General features: G+C 23.1%; 4 protein-coding genes across 5 annotated transcripts in view; 1 reads left to right on the top strand and 3 right to left on the bottom strand.

Moving 5' to 3' along the window:
- Positions 1-7,555, top strand: part of LOC102674893 (DNA helicase MCM8-like) — a gene marked incomplete at its 5' end in the record, with an annotated part of 8,727 nt that extends 1,172 nt beyond the window's left edge. Inside the window, 13 exons of the mRNA XM_006623617.2 lie at positions 1,617-1,760; positions 1,846-2,065; positions 2,150-2,313; positions 2,448-2,660; positions 2,746-2,870; positions 2,936-3,158; positions 3,236-3,373; positions 3,463-3,631; positions 4,141-4,192; positions 4,304-4,409; positions 4,483-4,535; positions 5,043-5,112; positions 6,095-7,555. Coding sequence (XP_006623680.2) covers positions 1,617-1,760; positions 1,846-2,065; positions 2,150-2,313; positions 2,448-2,660; positions 2,746-2,870; positions 2,936-3,158; positions 3,236-3,373; positions 3,463-3,631; positions 4,141-4,192; positions 4,304-4,409; positions 4,483-4,535; positions 5,043-5,112; positions 6,095-7,306 — 2,889 coding nt within the window. The remainder of the gene's footprint in view (positions 1-1,616; positions 1,761-1,845; positions 2,066-2,149; positions 2,314-2,447; positions 2,661-2,745; positions 2,871-2,935; positions 3,159-3,235; positions 3,374-3,462; positions 3,632-4,140; positions 4,193-4,303; positions 4,410-4,482; positions 4,536-5,042; positions 5,113-6,094) is intronic.
- Positions 7,556-7,981: 426 nt separating this feature from the next.
- LOC102674505 lies at positions 7,982-9,646 on the bottom strand. Its single transcript, XM_006623614.1, has 3 exons — positions 9,432-9,646; positions 8,502-8,658; positions 7,982-8,315 (listed from the first exon to the last, which is right to left on the bottom strand). The coding sequence occupies exons 1-3, from the start codon at positions 9,476-9,478 to the stop codon at positions 8,109-8,111; spliced, it is 411 nt and encodes a 136-aa protein (XP_006623677.1). The 5' UTR covers positions 9,479-9,646; the 3' UTR covers positions 7,982-8,108.
- A 585-nt stretch (positions 9,647-10,231) lies between these two features.
- On the bottom strand, positions 10,232-11,222 carry LOC102674366. Its single transcript, XM_006623613.2, has 3 exons — positions 10,997-11,222; positions 10,504-10,735; positions 10,232-10,355 (listed from the first exon to the last, which is right to left on the bottom strand). The coding sequence occupies exons 1-3, from the start codon at positions 11,200-11,202 to the stop codon at positions 10,329-10,331; spliced, it is 465 nt and encodes a 154-aa protein (XP_006623676.2). The 5' UTR covers positions 11,203-11,222; the 3' UTR covers positions 10,232-10,328.
- Positions 11,223-12,001: 779 nt separating this feature from the next.
- The window catches only part of LOC102674146 (inositol-3-phosphate synthase 1-B), a 4,528-nt gene continuing 1,645 nt past the window's right edge, over positions 12,002-14,884 (bottom strand). Inside the window, exons 2-8 of one of the 2 annotated variants that reach the window (XM_031514179.1) lie at positions 14,485-14,648; positions 14,237-14,409; positions 13,887-14,154; positions 13,461-13,715; positions 13,029-13,271; positions 12,853-12,961; positions 12,002-12,783 (exon numbers count right to left, since the gene is read on the bottom strand). In XM_031514179.1, the coding sequence (XP_031370039.1) occupies positions 12,404-12,783; positions 12,853-12,961; positions 13,029-13,271; positions 13,461-13,715; positions 13,887-14,154; positions 14,237-14,346 (1,365 nt within the window). In that variant the 5' untranslated portion in view covers positions 14,347-14,409; positions 14,485-14,648 and the 3' untranslated portion in view covers positions 12,002-12,403. The remainder of the gene's footprint in view (positions 12,784-12,852; positions 12,962-13,028; positions 13,272-13,460; positions 13,716-13,886; positions 14,155-14,236; positions 14,410-14,484; positions 14,649-14,884) is intronic. The other variant, XM_006623611.2, reaches the window with a different exon arrangement.

Genomic DNA, 14,884 nt, shown 5'->3' with positions numbered 1-14,884 from the left:
TAATTTAAAATAAAGTGAAATAATTACTTTATTTATTCTTAAAATTATATCAGAAAAAATTTCTTTAATTGTGATTCCATTTTTTTTATTCTATTTCTCTTATAATCTTTACTATAAATAAAATTAAAAAATTAAAAATTAAAAAATACTATAAATACAATTATAAAATACAATTTATGTCAAAAGCTTTTTTTCACAGCGTAGAATTGCAAGATTTCGAGAAAAAATGAAGATGATTGTGAATTTAATTCATTTAAAAATATTTTATATATTTTATATTTATATATAAACATATACAGTATTATATATACATATACAGTAAATATTTGTAATCATCAATGAATAATTCTGAATATTCATGAATTATTCTTCAGAAACAAATTAATTATTATTATTATTGGATATTGAGAATATACGCATGACAATTAAACAAACGAATGTTTGTTCACATATACTTTGTTCACTATATATTATTCGAATTTATGAGAATTAATCGATTAAATAAGTTTAATTTTTCATTTATGTTTATATATTGCTAGATAATGAATTAATATCAATTAATTTTAATATATAAAAAAATATACATATTTTATATCTTCATTTCTATTAATAAAGTAAAATATTTTTAAATAAAAGATAAATATTGATAAAAATTTTAAGAGAAATTTAGAACATTTTTTCATTTAATTTAATATAATAAATAATATAATAAATCTCGAAATAACGCATATTATTTTGCAATTTCCTTTTTTTTAAGCAATTAATTTTACACACAAAAGAACACAAAAAAACATTATATTTATAACGCAATCGCGAAGATTATTTTTGAATAAAAATTTATTAGAATAATATTAGACATATTAATTATCACACCTTTAAAATTTTTATTTTAATTTTTTTAACAATCAAAAACATTATAAAATTGATAAAGATAATTTAGAAACGATTAGTAGCGATATGATTTATAAAAATTTCTGATTTTTATAATTGAAAAATCTTGTCTGTAATCTGTGACCTTTCCAAAAAATTCCGAATATCTTACGTCACTTCAGATACAAGCCTCACCTTCATTAAAGAAAGATGTTTCAAGGGCGTATGGAAGGAGGATCGCGACACTCATTAATTCAAAAAATTAGCATTTTTATAAGCAATCAACAGGCATATGGATTTTATAAGAAATCATCATCAAACTTTTTCAAATTTAAATAAATTTAATGTTATTATTATGTTATTAAATAAATTTAATTTTTGTATATTATTTTTATTGATATAGTAACATTTTAATATTCAAAATATACATCAATATACTTGCTTGCTTATAAATATCGATAATCTTGAAATTTTTTAAGAATGACTTCAACAATTAAATTTTTATTTCTATTTATATTTTTATTTTTAAGATATATTTTTAAGATATATATATTATATATAATTATATATAATTTATATTTTTATTTTTAAATGTTTTTCATTATTATTAAATGACAATTAATTGAATTTATTAAAAATTTATTAAAATTTATTTTTTTTTTATTAAAAAAAATACATATATTTTATATTTTAATTTGTATATTAAAATTTTTGAAATAACATGATATATTATATTACATATGTAGGGTACTAATAATACTAAGATTCGAAATAAAATGTCATTTTCTTTATATATGGAAGCTATTACAATAATTAATAATAAACAGAGACTTCAAAATAAAAATTTTACAAATAATGAAATGTCAATAAAGGATTATTTAGCAATAAAGGTATATAAAATTATTAATATATCTTATAACAATTTGAATAATTCATATTGTTTAAAAATATTTATGTTTTTATCAATTTTAATAGGAAGTATATAATACACCAAATATTTTTCCACTTTTGGTACATTCTTTATGTCCAAGTATATATGGTCATGAAATTGTCAAAGCTGGATTAATATTGAGTTTATTTGGTGGGAATGTAGAACATTTTGAATTACGAGAAAATATTCATATATTAGTCGTTGGTGATCCTGGCCTTGGAAAATCACAAATGTTACAAGCCTGTGCACGAATTGCCGCAAAAGGTATAACAAATAGATGAAAAATTTTTTATTTAACATACAGACATCGTCAAAGAATTTATTAATATTATAACATGATTTTTAAAGGTGTATATGTATGCGGAAATTCAAGTACATCATCCGGTTTGACAATAACACTAGCGAAAGAAAATAAGAGTAATAATTTTAGTTTAGAACCTGGAGCATTAGTTTTAACAGATAGAGGATGTTGTTGTATTGATGAATTTGATAAAATGTGTAAACAACATGCGGTAAAGCTATTAAAAAAAATATTTAAATAATTAAATTAATAAAGAATTTTTAATTTTATATTTTTATAAAATTAACAACATATTTTTGATGATTTATTATTTCATGATAATGTGACAAATTATTTGAATTATAGGTTTTATTAGAAGCTATGGAACAGCAAAGTGTAAGCATTGCTAAGTCAGGAATAATATGCTCCCTTCCTACGAGAACATCCATTCTTGCAGCTGCTAATCCAATTAGTGGTCGATTTAATCGAAATAAAACAGTAATGCAAAACTTAAAAATGAGCGCACCTCTCTTGTCCCGTTTTGATTTAATATTTTTATTATTGGATGAGCCAAATAAAGTATAAATATTTAATATATAATAATATATAAATAAATATTTTTAGTGATCGTATATTTAATATTATATTTTTTTGTTCATAATAGCATATAGATGATTTATTATGTAAACACGTTATGTCCATCCATGCTGATATAAATATAATTGATAAAACACAAAGTAATACATATCAGTGTACAAATGCATCAGATACAACCAAACTTTCATTAAGGTAATTAAAAATATATTAATTAAGTTATTATTCGTTAAAATTTATTTATTTAAAAAAATTTTTAGAGATAAACTTAGACTTTCCGTAGAAGAAAATCCGAATATCATTCCGCAGTCAATTCTCAGAAAATATATCGCATATGCACGACAATACGTTAAACCAAAATTGACTAAAGAGGCAGCTATAATATTACAGAATTATTATTTAAAATTACGAAATAAAAATAATAAATTTAGCGGTTTATCTATCTGCAACAGACAATTAGAAGCTATGATACGATTAACAGAGGTTTAATTATTTTAATTACTGTTTGTTTCAATCTTTATATAGATTTTAAATTAAAAAAAATTGTTGTTGTTAAATAGGCTAGAGCAAAATTGGAATTACGAACAGAGGCAACAGAAGTAGATGCTTTGGATGTAATAGAAATTTTACAACATACATTTGATGATAAATTTATAAATTATCAATCTTTAGGTACAAAAAATGTAACTACTGGAAAAGTAAGTAAATAAAAGATTTATCATGTTTAATAAAAGATATATACGATATATACGATATATATATATTAATATGTAATTTTTATTTCAAGATTAAACAGTTTATAGAAATATTAAAAAAAGAAACCAATTCTAATAAAAGTCAAATATTTTCTATGAAAAAATTGCAAGAGATTGCGATAGATAAAAATTTTGTAATAGATGATTTTTCTGAATTTCTTATGAAATTAAACGAAAACGGAATCTTATTAAAAATGGGAAGTAATACATTCAAATTTATTTCTTCTTAATCTAATATATATATATATAAGATATAAAAGACAATTTTAACACGAAACAAAAATTATTATTATACATGTTTGTTGAATGAATTTTAAATTATTAATATTATAATAATATTTCTTTTGACTTTGTAATATAAAATAAAAAAATTTAATATTATCACATATAAGATTTTAAACTTCAAAACAATCAGCTTTACATGGAAGACGCCAATACATGTATAGACAACATTTTGGTGGTGGTACATGAAAACAACCGGGTCTGCAGCAAGGCCGTTTAGGAACATATATCTTTGGTGGTGGAACGTGTGGAGGAGGAATAATAACCTTGCAAAATCTGTTTAATAAAATCTCTTTATAACATATATTTTAGATAATATTAAAAATATTAGTTTTTATGTTGCTTATTTAATTCGTATAAAAGTTTATGTATTTCACTGTACATTTTACCTAATTGCATATGATTTCATGTATGTATATTATTTGTAGATTCATTAAATAAAACTACGAAACATGTTATTGAAATTCAAATTATAATGTGGTATAAAATTGTTGTTTCAAATTCGTGCCGAACGGACAAAAATGATATATGTATATATGCATATATAAATATATTCTTCTAATGAAACAATTCATTTAATCATTGACAAAGGCAGCGTGCTGTAGCTCTTGTTAGGCATCTTGCAGCGCATGCAGGTGGACAATATGGAATACATTTCGGTGGACAAGGTCCGCACGGCACTGGTGGCGTACATATGGTAATTTTACATGGTGGAGGGCATGCAACACAAATTGGTGGAACACATGGATAAGATACACACGATGGGCAAGATGGTAACTGGTACTGAGCCACAGGTGATGGGAAACAAGGTGAACATGATAAAGTATTTCCTCCGCAAGACATTGCACGTTCTTTCTCTTTTTTTTATTAAATTTTTCTTACTTAATTATTACTTTTATAATTATTTTTGTACACCGGAAATTTTGATAACAGAATATCAAACAATTGAAGTTTATCCAAAATTATCATTCACTTATTATATACTAGATATATTCAGATGATATTGTCGTTTTTTTTAGAATAAAATCATTTCAGTGCAATGTTCCAAATAATAAATTAATTGGGTAAAAAATATGCAAAAAATATAATGAATATGTAAAAAAAATCGTATTCTATCATTTTTATAAGACTGGGATAAAATCAAAATTTGTTGTATTTCGTTGTTTGAATATAAACATTGTTAAAAATGCCATGCGATGGAAAAAATCCAAATTGCGATAGAAGACGAGAATTATTAGCTCAATTGAAATGTTTAATTAGTTCTATGGAAAGAAAGTAAGAGAATCTTATAATTACAGTCACGAGTAAACTTATAAATCATTTATTACAGAAAAGCATGTGAATGGGATGAACCACCATGTCCACCTCCTGTTATGTGTTCACCTTGTGCAGCACCTTGTGTAAGTATAAATTGGTTTAAATATACCGTGAGCTAAAATTTGAGATATAAACTTGAGATCAGGAAGATAATATGATTTAAAATAAGACAAAAATAAAAAATCAAAATTACATTAGACAATTTTTTTTTCGAAAAAATTACAATTAAAAATTTGTTAAATATAAAGCTTATAATTATTTATATTTTAAGTCATTTCAAAATATTTTAATAAATAAAATTACGGAAATTTTCATCTTGGTATCGTTGAACATTTTTCGCAACAATAGAGCTTTTAAATCAATTAATGAATAGCATTTTAAATTTATAATGAATCCGATAGTAGGTATATTCTTTCAAATTATATTAAAAAGTCTATAAGATTGCATGATCAATTTGAATAACGTTCTTTGTTAATTTAATCGTAATTTTCACTCAGTTTATAAAATTCCATCATCAATTGAATAGTGTTCTTTGTTAATTTAATCGCATTTTATATTCAGTCTATAACATTTCATCATCAGTAGAATAGTGTTCTTTGTCAATTTAATTGCAATTTATACTCAGTTTTCATTCAAACGATCTTTATATTTATTGTGCAAATAAAAAAAACATTGAAAGCGAATAATAGAAAAAAAAAAAAACATTCATCAGTTGATTCCATATATGTAATTTAAATAATTGGAATATTATAATTAGTATAATTTTTATCTGAAAAAACTCGATACAAACTAAATAATATATGAATTTGATATTTCGATAATTAAGTAATGTGCAATTTTTTTATATATAACTCAAACTTTTATATATAATTCAAATTATTAAAAAATTCGACTATTCAATGTTATAATATTTTTATTATAATATTATAATATTATGCAAAATATAAGAAATTTATTATATAAAAAAATTAATAATTTTAAAAATAATTTGTAAAATTATGAAAAAAAAAATTAATTTTTATTGTAATAATTATAAGAAATTAAATTTTATACATTAAATTTCAGATTCCAGTTAAACAATGTAAAAGCTATGATTTTCGAACAAGTATTATATATAGATGTGAATGTATCAAAAGGAATGGGCTACAAGATAGATGTATGATGTGGGAGTGCATGGGTAGACCAGAATGTATGACGAAATTGTATCCCGTTTGTATGCCAGGCCGTTGCGCGTTATTGAAATTAACTGAATTAGGAGATATGGAAGTTGCTTTAAAGAAATTTTATTGTGCTGATCAAGCAAGGGAAGCTGCTCTTGCCGCATATTGTAGATTGGTATGTAATACAAGCGCGGAAAAACCTTGTTGCATGGTGACCCCGATATCCTCAAGCAAATCTTGTAAACCTATATGCGTTGAATTACCATGTTCACCATGTCCACCAAGTTCACCATGTCCACCATGTCCACCGTGTCCACCATGTCCACCATGCCCACCAGGCCCACCGTGCCAACCATGTCCACCGTGCCTACCGTGCCCACCGTGCTCACCGTGCTCACCGTGTCCACCATGTCCACCATGTTCACCATGTCCACCATGCTTACCATGTCCACCATGCCCACCATGTCCATCATGTCCACCATGTCCACCATGCCCACCATGTTCATCATGCCCACCATGTCCACCATGCTCACCGTGTCCACCATGCCCACCATGTCCACCTTGTTCACCTTGTATTACTTCTTGTGTACCTCCTTGTGCTACTTTCAAAATTTGTGTTCCATGTCCACCACCATGTCCACCCTCATGCACGCCACCATGCGTAATACCATGTATACCACCGTGTCCACCACCATGTCCACCACCATGTCCACCGCCATGTTTACCACCGTGTTTACCATGTTTACCGCCATGTCCACCATCATGTCCACCATCATGTCCACCACCGTGTCCACCACCATGTCCACCACCATGTCCACCATGTCCACCACCGTGTTTACCACCATGTGCATCAGCGTGTCCACCACCGTGTCCACCACCATGTCCACCTCCATGTCCACCAAAATGTCCACCACCGTGTTCGCCATGTTTACCATGTTTACCATGTTTGCCATGTCCACCATGTTCTCCATGTTCACCATGCCCACCATGTTTGCCATGTCCACCATGTTTACCATGTCCACCATGTCCACCATGCCAACCGTGTTCACCATGTGCACCACCATGTCTTACGCTATGTCCATCACCATGTTTATCAGTGTGCCCGTCACCATGTTAAACAAAATGTTTCAGTATATATCCATCAATATGTTTTTTTCTATATGTACCAATTTTTTCATAACAGAATTTATTTACCAGTTATTATATTGGTTATTGATTAGATTCTTTAGTCTGTGCATTTTTCATTTTGTTACAAATTTATTTTATTATATATGTTTCATATCTTCTGTCAACAATGTTATTTGTTAAATTGAAGATGTTTTTATAATGTTATGCCACGAAACAAATAAAAAATAAAAATTTTATATAAAAATATATTTCAAAATATTTATATATATATCTTCTATTATTTATATATGCATATGTTATGTATATTATATACGTATATTTCATGTGTATATATATTTATTAATTTTTACTTGAGTTTAAGATTATTAAAATTAAATTAAAAAAATAAAAATGAAAATTTAATTTTAATAATTATATATTAATTAACATTTAAAAAAATATACATGGAATAAGATATAATATATAAAATATTATTTCCTCTGAAGTTTTCTCTAGAAATAAAAGCAAATTTTTTTTTCATTAATTATATAAATTGGATATAATATATTTTTATAGCTGCGCTCTTTGAGGACTAAAAAAAGTCACTTTATTTTAAATAGAATAATAGACAATAAATAAATTGTTTTACCATTTTTATTATATTTTAATTAAAAAATATGATCAAAAATAATAATTGTATTTTTCAAATGTTCTACTATAAATTATTTAAAATTAAATTTTATTTTTCTAAATCGATATTTGTTTGTGTGTAACATGTATTGAATATATATTTGGCTGTCTGAGATCTCGCATTATTTAAACGGTGGATACTGTTCTGGATGTCGAGATTGCAAATATTTTGCTGGTGGACACTTAGGCCATGGCTTGACCAAACAATCAGATTCCTGTTGACATTGACTTAATGGACAAGAATCTTGAAGACCATCTCTATGTACACAATGACATCTTGTAAATAAAATACCATTTCGCATTTCAGGAAATTTTAAGCCATTTGTAGGCTAAAATAAAAATTAATTTCCAACATATAATTACATGTATATTTATATGTTATTATATTATTATATTATTTTATATAATTTATATAAAATATATGAAAACTATATATATATAATAAAATAAAATAAAATATCATCTTTAAAAAAAAATGCTATTTTTAAATTTCACACAGATTGATTACAATTTACCTTCGAAATTTGTTTACTTTTTATGTTATAAGTATTTGATACTTTTGTTGTGTGATGTATTTTTTCTTCAAATGGGATCATGAGAAATGCTGATATAAGTGGCGACTTTTCTTGATCGCATTTCTGCTGTTCTGATATCGTACTTTTAGGACGAAAACTATTAAATATATAAAAATTAATTTCATTTTTGATAAAGAAATGATTTTATTTATTTAGCAGTAATATTTATTTATGTATAATTATATAATATATAAATATATAATTATTTATATATATATATAATTTCATTTTTAATAAAATTATTAAAAAAAAAAAAAAAAAAGGGCGTTAGATGATTAGTGTAAAAGTCTAAAAAAAGTAATTCAATGAAAACAAAATAATTTTTCTATAAATAAAAAATTTTTATAGAAATCTGTTTAGATATTTAATTAATTAATTTCTTTCAAATGATATATAAAAAAAAATTATATATAAATATTAGAAATATAAGAAGAAAAATGAAAGCAAAAAAAATAAAAAAATTAACAAAAAAAGAACGAGTAGACAATTAAAATAAATGATGTAAAAAAATGATTAAAATAATTAAAATAGCAATAATAAAATAATATGTTTTACAAGAGAAGAAGTGTTAAGTTATAAGTTAAGACTTATAAAAATAAGAGAAGGAAAGATACTCGTCATATTGTTATTAAATTTTTTGCTTAAACCATTATTATTTATAAATTTATTTATAATTTTCTTTATTATAAAAAATTAATCCTTTTCTTAAATATATTTAATATAAAAAATATGTAAATTTGTACAAATATGATAATAATGATTATATAATATAAAATATATAAAATTATTTTAATATTTAAATATATATTTTATTATACATGTAAATATTCTAACATATATATATATATATATATATGCATATAAACTAACCATATTGACGGTGTTGCTTTTACTTTACAAATTGTTGTAGTTTGCATTATGTTTCAATTTTAAAATATTTAATAAAAATATAGCACAAATGATGGAACTGTTAATTTGTCATATTGTAAAAATTTTTTTAATTATAAACTAAAATTTTGGAATTTGGAAGAAAAAATGGATTGATAAATTTCACAATAAATTTTTTAACGATCGCATTTTGTTGCGATTTACATAAATATATGTTAACATTCTTGAAATAAGCAATACTAATCAATTTTTTACAAATTTCAAAGTTGACTTAAAACAAATGTAATTTTTTTTGCGAATTTGTAAAATAAAAAATATAAATTATAATATATTATAGAGTATTCATATTTTTTCAAATAATATTTTGTATATCATCAATTACAGAATTATTATCTGTATTATAATGTATGTATATAAAGTACAAATTTAAAAAATACATAAAATTAATGAATTTAAACAATATAAATTTATTAATTATCACAATAATAAATAATCAAAATAATGATTATCATAGTTACATTGTGATTAATGTAAATTAATAGTATATATTAATTTTTCGATGTGCATATTATATTATGTACATTATTATGTATATAAAAAATGTGTAGATAAAAAAATAATCAAATTTACATTTTAAAATTAAATCATTATTTTAAAATTATTCAAAAATTGTTTAATAATTTAATATTTAATATATATATATTATATATATGTATATTATATGTATATTATATACATATATATACACAAATTTACATAAAGAAATAAAAACACAAAAATTAATATTGTATATTTTTTATTTGTATATACATTATTATTAGTTTTGAACATAAATATCTGCTATTAATTACATCGAGGCGTAGGACATGGTACATTGCATTATCTACATCGATACCATTTATCTGTCTATTGGAAAAAGAAAATATTTTAGTTTAAAAATGAACAATACTATTAAAAATAGTTTTAAAATATATTCTCTCGAGAATAACATTTCAATATTTAATTAAATATAATTAATAACTATAATTAAATATTCTTAAAAATTTTTACATACACCCTGTAATACATAACTTCGGCCTGGAATAGGATAAAGCAAATCTGTTCCAATCTCATTTAAATTTGAAGTTAATAATATAGTAGCAGTAGAACTATACGTAATAAGAGGTCGTCTCATAGGAAAAGTCATCCAAATTGGTTTACACTCTTCAGGACTAGGTTTCGTACCCCATGCTTCTGGATCATATAAATAATTATATTTTACACACATCATTGGTTTTGTAGTTCTCCTGAAAATTTCAATAATGTCATAGAAAATATTTTTAAAATAAATACTAAATTTTATAATTTATATTTAATTACATTATAAAATTAAATTATAAATAAATTTAAATTTTATATTTTTATATTGTTATCTAACATTAATATGAATTTAGATTATTATTATAATAGATTATTATTTATAATCTATTTTTAAGATGTAATGTAATATAAGATTAAAACTAGATAATATAAAATATAATTAATATAAGAATAAAATTACTTCTTACATAGAATCCATTTTGTTAAATAGACATCTCAAACGTTTAAGTTCTTGACCGGAATTTGAAATTCTGTTAGAAAATCCCCAATTTCCCATTGTTTCTCCTGCAGTACTCTTAAATTTTGAAAATTTACAAAGATTATAATCGTTCTGCATCTTGACTATTATTAATAATATATAATTGAAATTAATGAAATTAATATAATAAATCATAAACTTGAAAAATTTTTTATATAAATTATATAAAAATATTTTTTATCAAAATATTACATTATCATTATATATCTTTCATTTTATTTAAAAAATATTATAGCTGCAAACTTCATGTAATAATAAAATTTTGATTTCATACTATATCACAAATGTATCTAATTTCCAAATTTTAAAACACTTATAGGTACTATTTTAAAAGAAATATTATGTATTTATTTAAGAATAAATATTGTTACAGATATTTTTAAGATATAATAACATATGATATATATATTTAAATAGTTTGTATTGTTTGTTGGATATACTGGATATTTTAAAAATATCTATAGCAAATATCTGAAATTCATAATATAGATATTACGGAATTATTAAGGATTATTAAAACATTAAAAATTTCGATTTCAACGAATTAAATTGAAATAAATAAATAATAAATATTTTTTATAATTATTTATTTTTAAATGTGTAATATATAAACATTATATATATATATACATATATATATATATATATATGTATATATATATATATGTATATATATATTAAAGGTATTATTGACAACATTTTTCATTTATAAATGACATCTAAAAAAGATAAGGGTACTTTCAAATTCACATCAACATTTTTCATTCTTTTTATATATATTGTAATTCAAAAAAAACAAATCTTTCAGACAATGAGATCAAACTTTAAATTAAATGTTAAACAAAAAATATAAGGAACTATACAGTAAGTTATAGGAATTTCTTATATGAAACTAAATTAAGTTTTATATATAAAATTAGACTCTCTCCCCATCTTGATTTGAAAATAATTTTTTATTGTTCAAAATATTATTTACTGTAAAAATATATATTTTTAATTTGTTATGTTTAAAAAAATATATATCACAATTGTATCTTATAAAATGTTATGAAATCTAATAAACAACATTCTCACACATCAAATACTGTATAATAATTTTATGATATCTGTCATTAACTAATAATATTTATTTATAGCTAATAATATAAATTTCGTAACAATAAATGTGGAAATATGAAAGTGATTTTCAAACACTAACAAATTTCTTTTTGTAAACAATACAAATTTTAAAATATTTAATTTTTTACTGTTTTTAAAATTATTCTTTAATAATACTGTTCGTTCCTTTTTTGCAAATAATACCCTTAGTTTAAAACACAATGTTTTTTTCTTAAATTCATAATTGATTTTTGAAATTAACTTTGTGTTCAAGTAACATATTATTTTCAGGTGGCAATGCAAGACATGCTCTTAAAATGTTTTCAATTGCAGCTCGTTGTCTGAATAATGCATTTACAACTGGTGTTCCTCGTGGTACTAATGGTGCTTTGCAGAGATATGAAAGTATGGACAGTACACTATGAAATCCAGTAAACTCATCTTTTGTATCTGCTATTTTGAAAGTAATTCGTGAACAAATCTCTGCTAGCAAAACCAAATCCAAAATAATTGGACTTGCCAATAAAGAATCTTCACATGTATTATGTACTACAATCGTATTATGTCCTCCCAGTAATATTTCTGATGTATATTCATCCATCGCCCGTTTGCTATCACCTAATAAGAAATGAAATAATAATACTCTATGTTCTATAATATTTGATATATATATACTTTTTCACATACCAACATATGGAACATATTTAATAACAACACAATGATCTGGTTTTTCTCCAGATTGATAAAGAATTTTATTTGATTGTACCATATCATCCACAACATTGCTTTTTGAAATCTGAAAATATAATTAGAAATATTACAAATATATATCATGTTAAAATTATATTTTTTTGATATATTACCTCTTTTGATCGAAATTGTTGAGGAGCAGATAAATTGTACCCATCATTATTTCCAAGATGATTATAACTAACAATTGATACTGGTTTAATACCAGCTGAAACTAAAAAGTCTACAAGCACAGATTTTAATTTTGTTTGGCCAGATTTAAAATCATCACCACCAATAAATGTTTTATGTTTTTCTGCTAATTCTATTGCTCCTGGTACAAAAGTATTTTGAGGAGATCCATTAATATATGTACACTGAAACAGTAACAACAAACAATAACAAACAATAAGTAATATCAATATATATCATATAATATCAATATAATATCAATAAATTTTATTTACTATTATGAATAGTAATACTATTATATAGTAATACTATAGTAATACTATTTAGAATAATAATAATATCTTTCTTTTATAAAAACAATAAATTTTACTTACTCCTTCTAAAGCAGCTGCTACAGCAAAAACTGTACTGGGACTAACTTCTGAATGACTTTTTTTAATAGCATTTAATAAATTTTCTGCTGTATCATTTACACCTGGAATGATCTCAGAAAATCGTTCAGTGTTAGCAGTCCATAATATAATTACTTGGTCCAACTTATTTGAAGTTTTAAATTCTACAATGTCTTTTCTAATTTGTTCTAATTGTTCAAATTTTGTACCCAAAATAATATTATTTGCTCTTTTTTCCTGAAAGAATTTAACAATATAATATGAATTCTTTGTTAATATTTAATTGCTTTTTTCAAATATATTTTTAAATATATTCAATAATATATTAACTATTAATCAATAGTGAATATATCATTTATAAGAATAAAAAAAAATTTTAAGGAAAATTTAATTAAAAACATTATTTACCTGATTAGCAGCAATAAAATCTGCATAATATATGCTTTTTCTTGGTTTCATATGCATCATATGTTCTACTAATTGTTTTTGTAAATTAATATTTAAAACTTTTGCACGTTGCATAGCATCAGCTAAATTCATGTCTGAAATATCCCAACCATCAATTTGAATATCGTCTGGATTTACCATTGGAAGCATCCAAGACATGGGAACATATATATCTTCTTTATTTCCTTTGCCTAATCTGATAGTGGATGCTTGAATTAAAGAACCATACCTGAAATTTAGATAAAAGTTTTATATAAATAATTAAATTCAGGAAATTTTAAAATACATTATTATCAAATGATCATAATTACCAATTTGCTTTTTGAATGCCATTCTTTGTGTCCCATGTCAATTTAAGTTTGTTTGCTAATAATGCTGCAGTAATAGTGGTGCCATTATTTCCACCCCATCCTACTAACATTAATCCAAGTTTTGGAACTTTCAGTTGTGTTCTAATTAATAGCTTTGTTGATACAGGTGTCACCTATTACAATATATATATATATGTTTATATTCTGTAATTATATTATTTTCAAGTGTTTAAAGTAAATAATATTACGCGTAATAATTGTTAATATTTGTATCCAAGGTTTTTTATGCTACACAATGGTGTACAATACAGGAACCTTTATTTTTTTTCAAAAATTGAAAAATTCATTTCCAAAATTAAAATCATAGCGTTTGAGCAGCTGTTCATTTTTTTAATATATTTGTTCCTTTCCCCTAAAAAAGAATTTTTAAGTACAAAATCTGAAAATTGAATATTTATACAGTTTTTCTAAAAAAGCCTTCCAACCTTAAATGTATTGATTAAATTAAATATCAATTTTTTTCCTAATAAAAAACTTGTATATGAACATATTTACAATTTATTTAATAATAATAATATTTAATAATAAATTATATATTTAATAAATTATAATATTTAATAATTATGATATTAATTATATATATTAATA

This window comes from Apis dorsata, unplaced genomic scaffold (assembly GCF_000469605.1).
Source record: "Apis dorsata unplaced genomic scaffold, Apis dorsata 1.3 scaffold_920, whole genome shotgun sequence".
Taxonomy (NCBI): Eukaryota; Metazoa; Arthropoda; class Insecta; order Hymenoptera; family Apidae; genus Apis; species Apis dorsata.
This window is presented reverse-complemented; position numbering and strand designations above follow the sequence as displayed.

Bases quoted from the DNA above. Each gene is read 5' to 3' on its own strand.
- LOC102674505 (XM_006623614.1), bottom strand. From the start codon at position 9,478: ATGCAAACTACAACAATTTGTAAAGTAAAAGCAACACCGTCAATATG. The intron at 8,659-9,431 runs GTTAGTTTATAT...TATATTTAATAG, and splicing joins AAAGCAACACCGTCAATATG to TTTTCGTCCTAAAAGTACGA. The intron at 8,316-8,501 runs GTAAATTGTAAT...TTTTTATTTTAG, and splicing joins AAAGTAAACAAATTTCGAAG to CCTACAAATGGCTTAAAATT.
- LOC102674366 (XM_006623613.2), bottom strand. From the start codon at position 11,202: ATGATTTATTATATTAATTTCATTAATTTCAATTATATATTATTAATA. The intron at 10,736-10,996 runs GTAAGAAGTAAT...TGAAATTTTCAG, and splicing joins TTTAACAAAATGGATTCTAT to GAGAACTACAAAACCAATGA. The intron at 10,356-10,503 runs GTATGTAAAAAT...TTTTTCCAATAG, and splicing joins GAAGTTATGTATTACAGGGT to ACAGATAAATGGTATCGATG.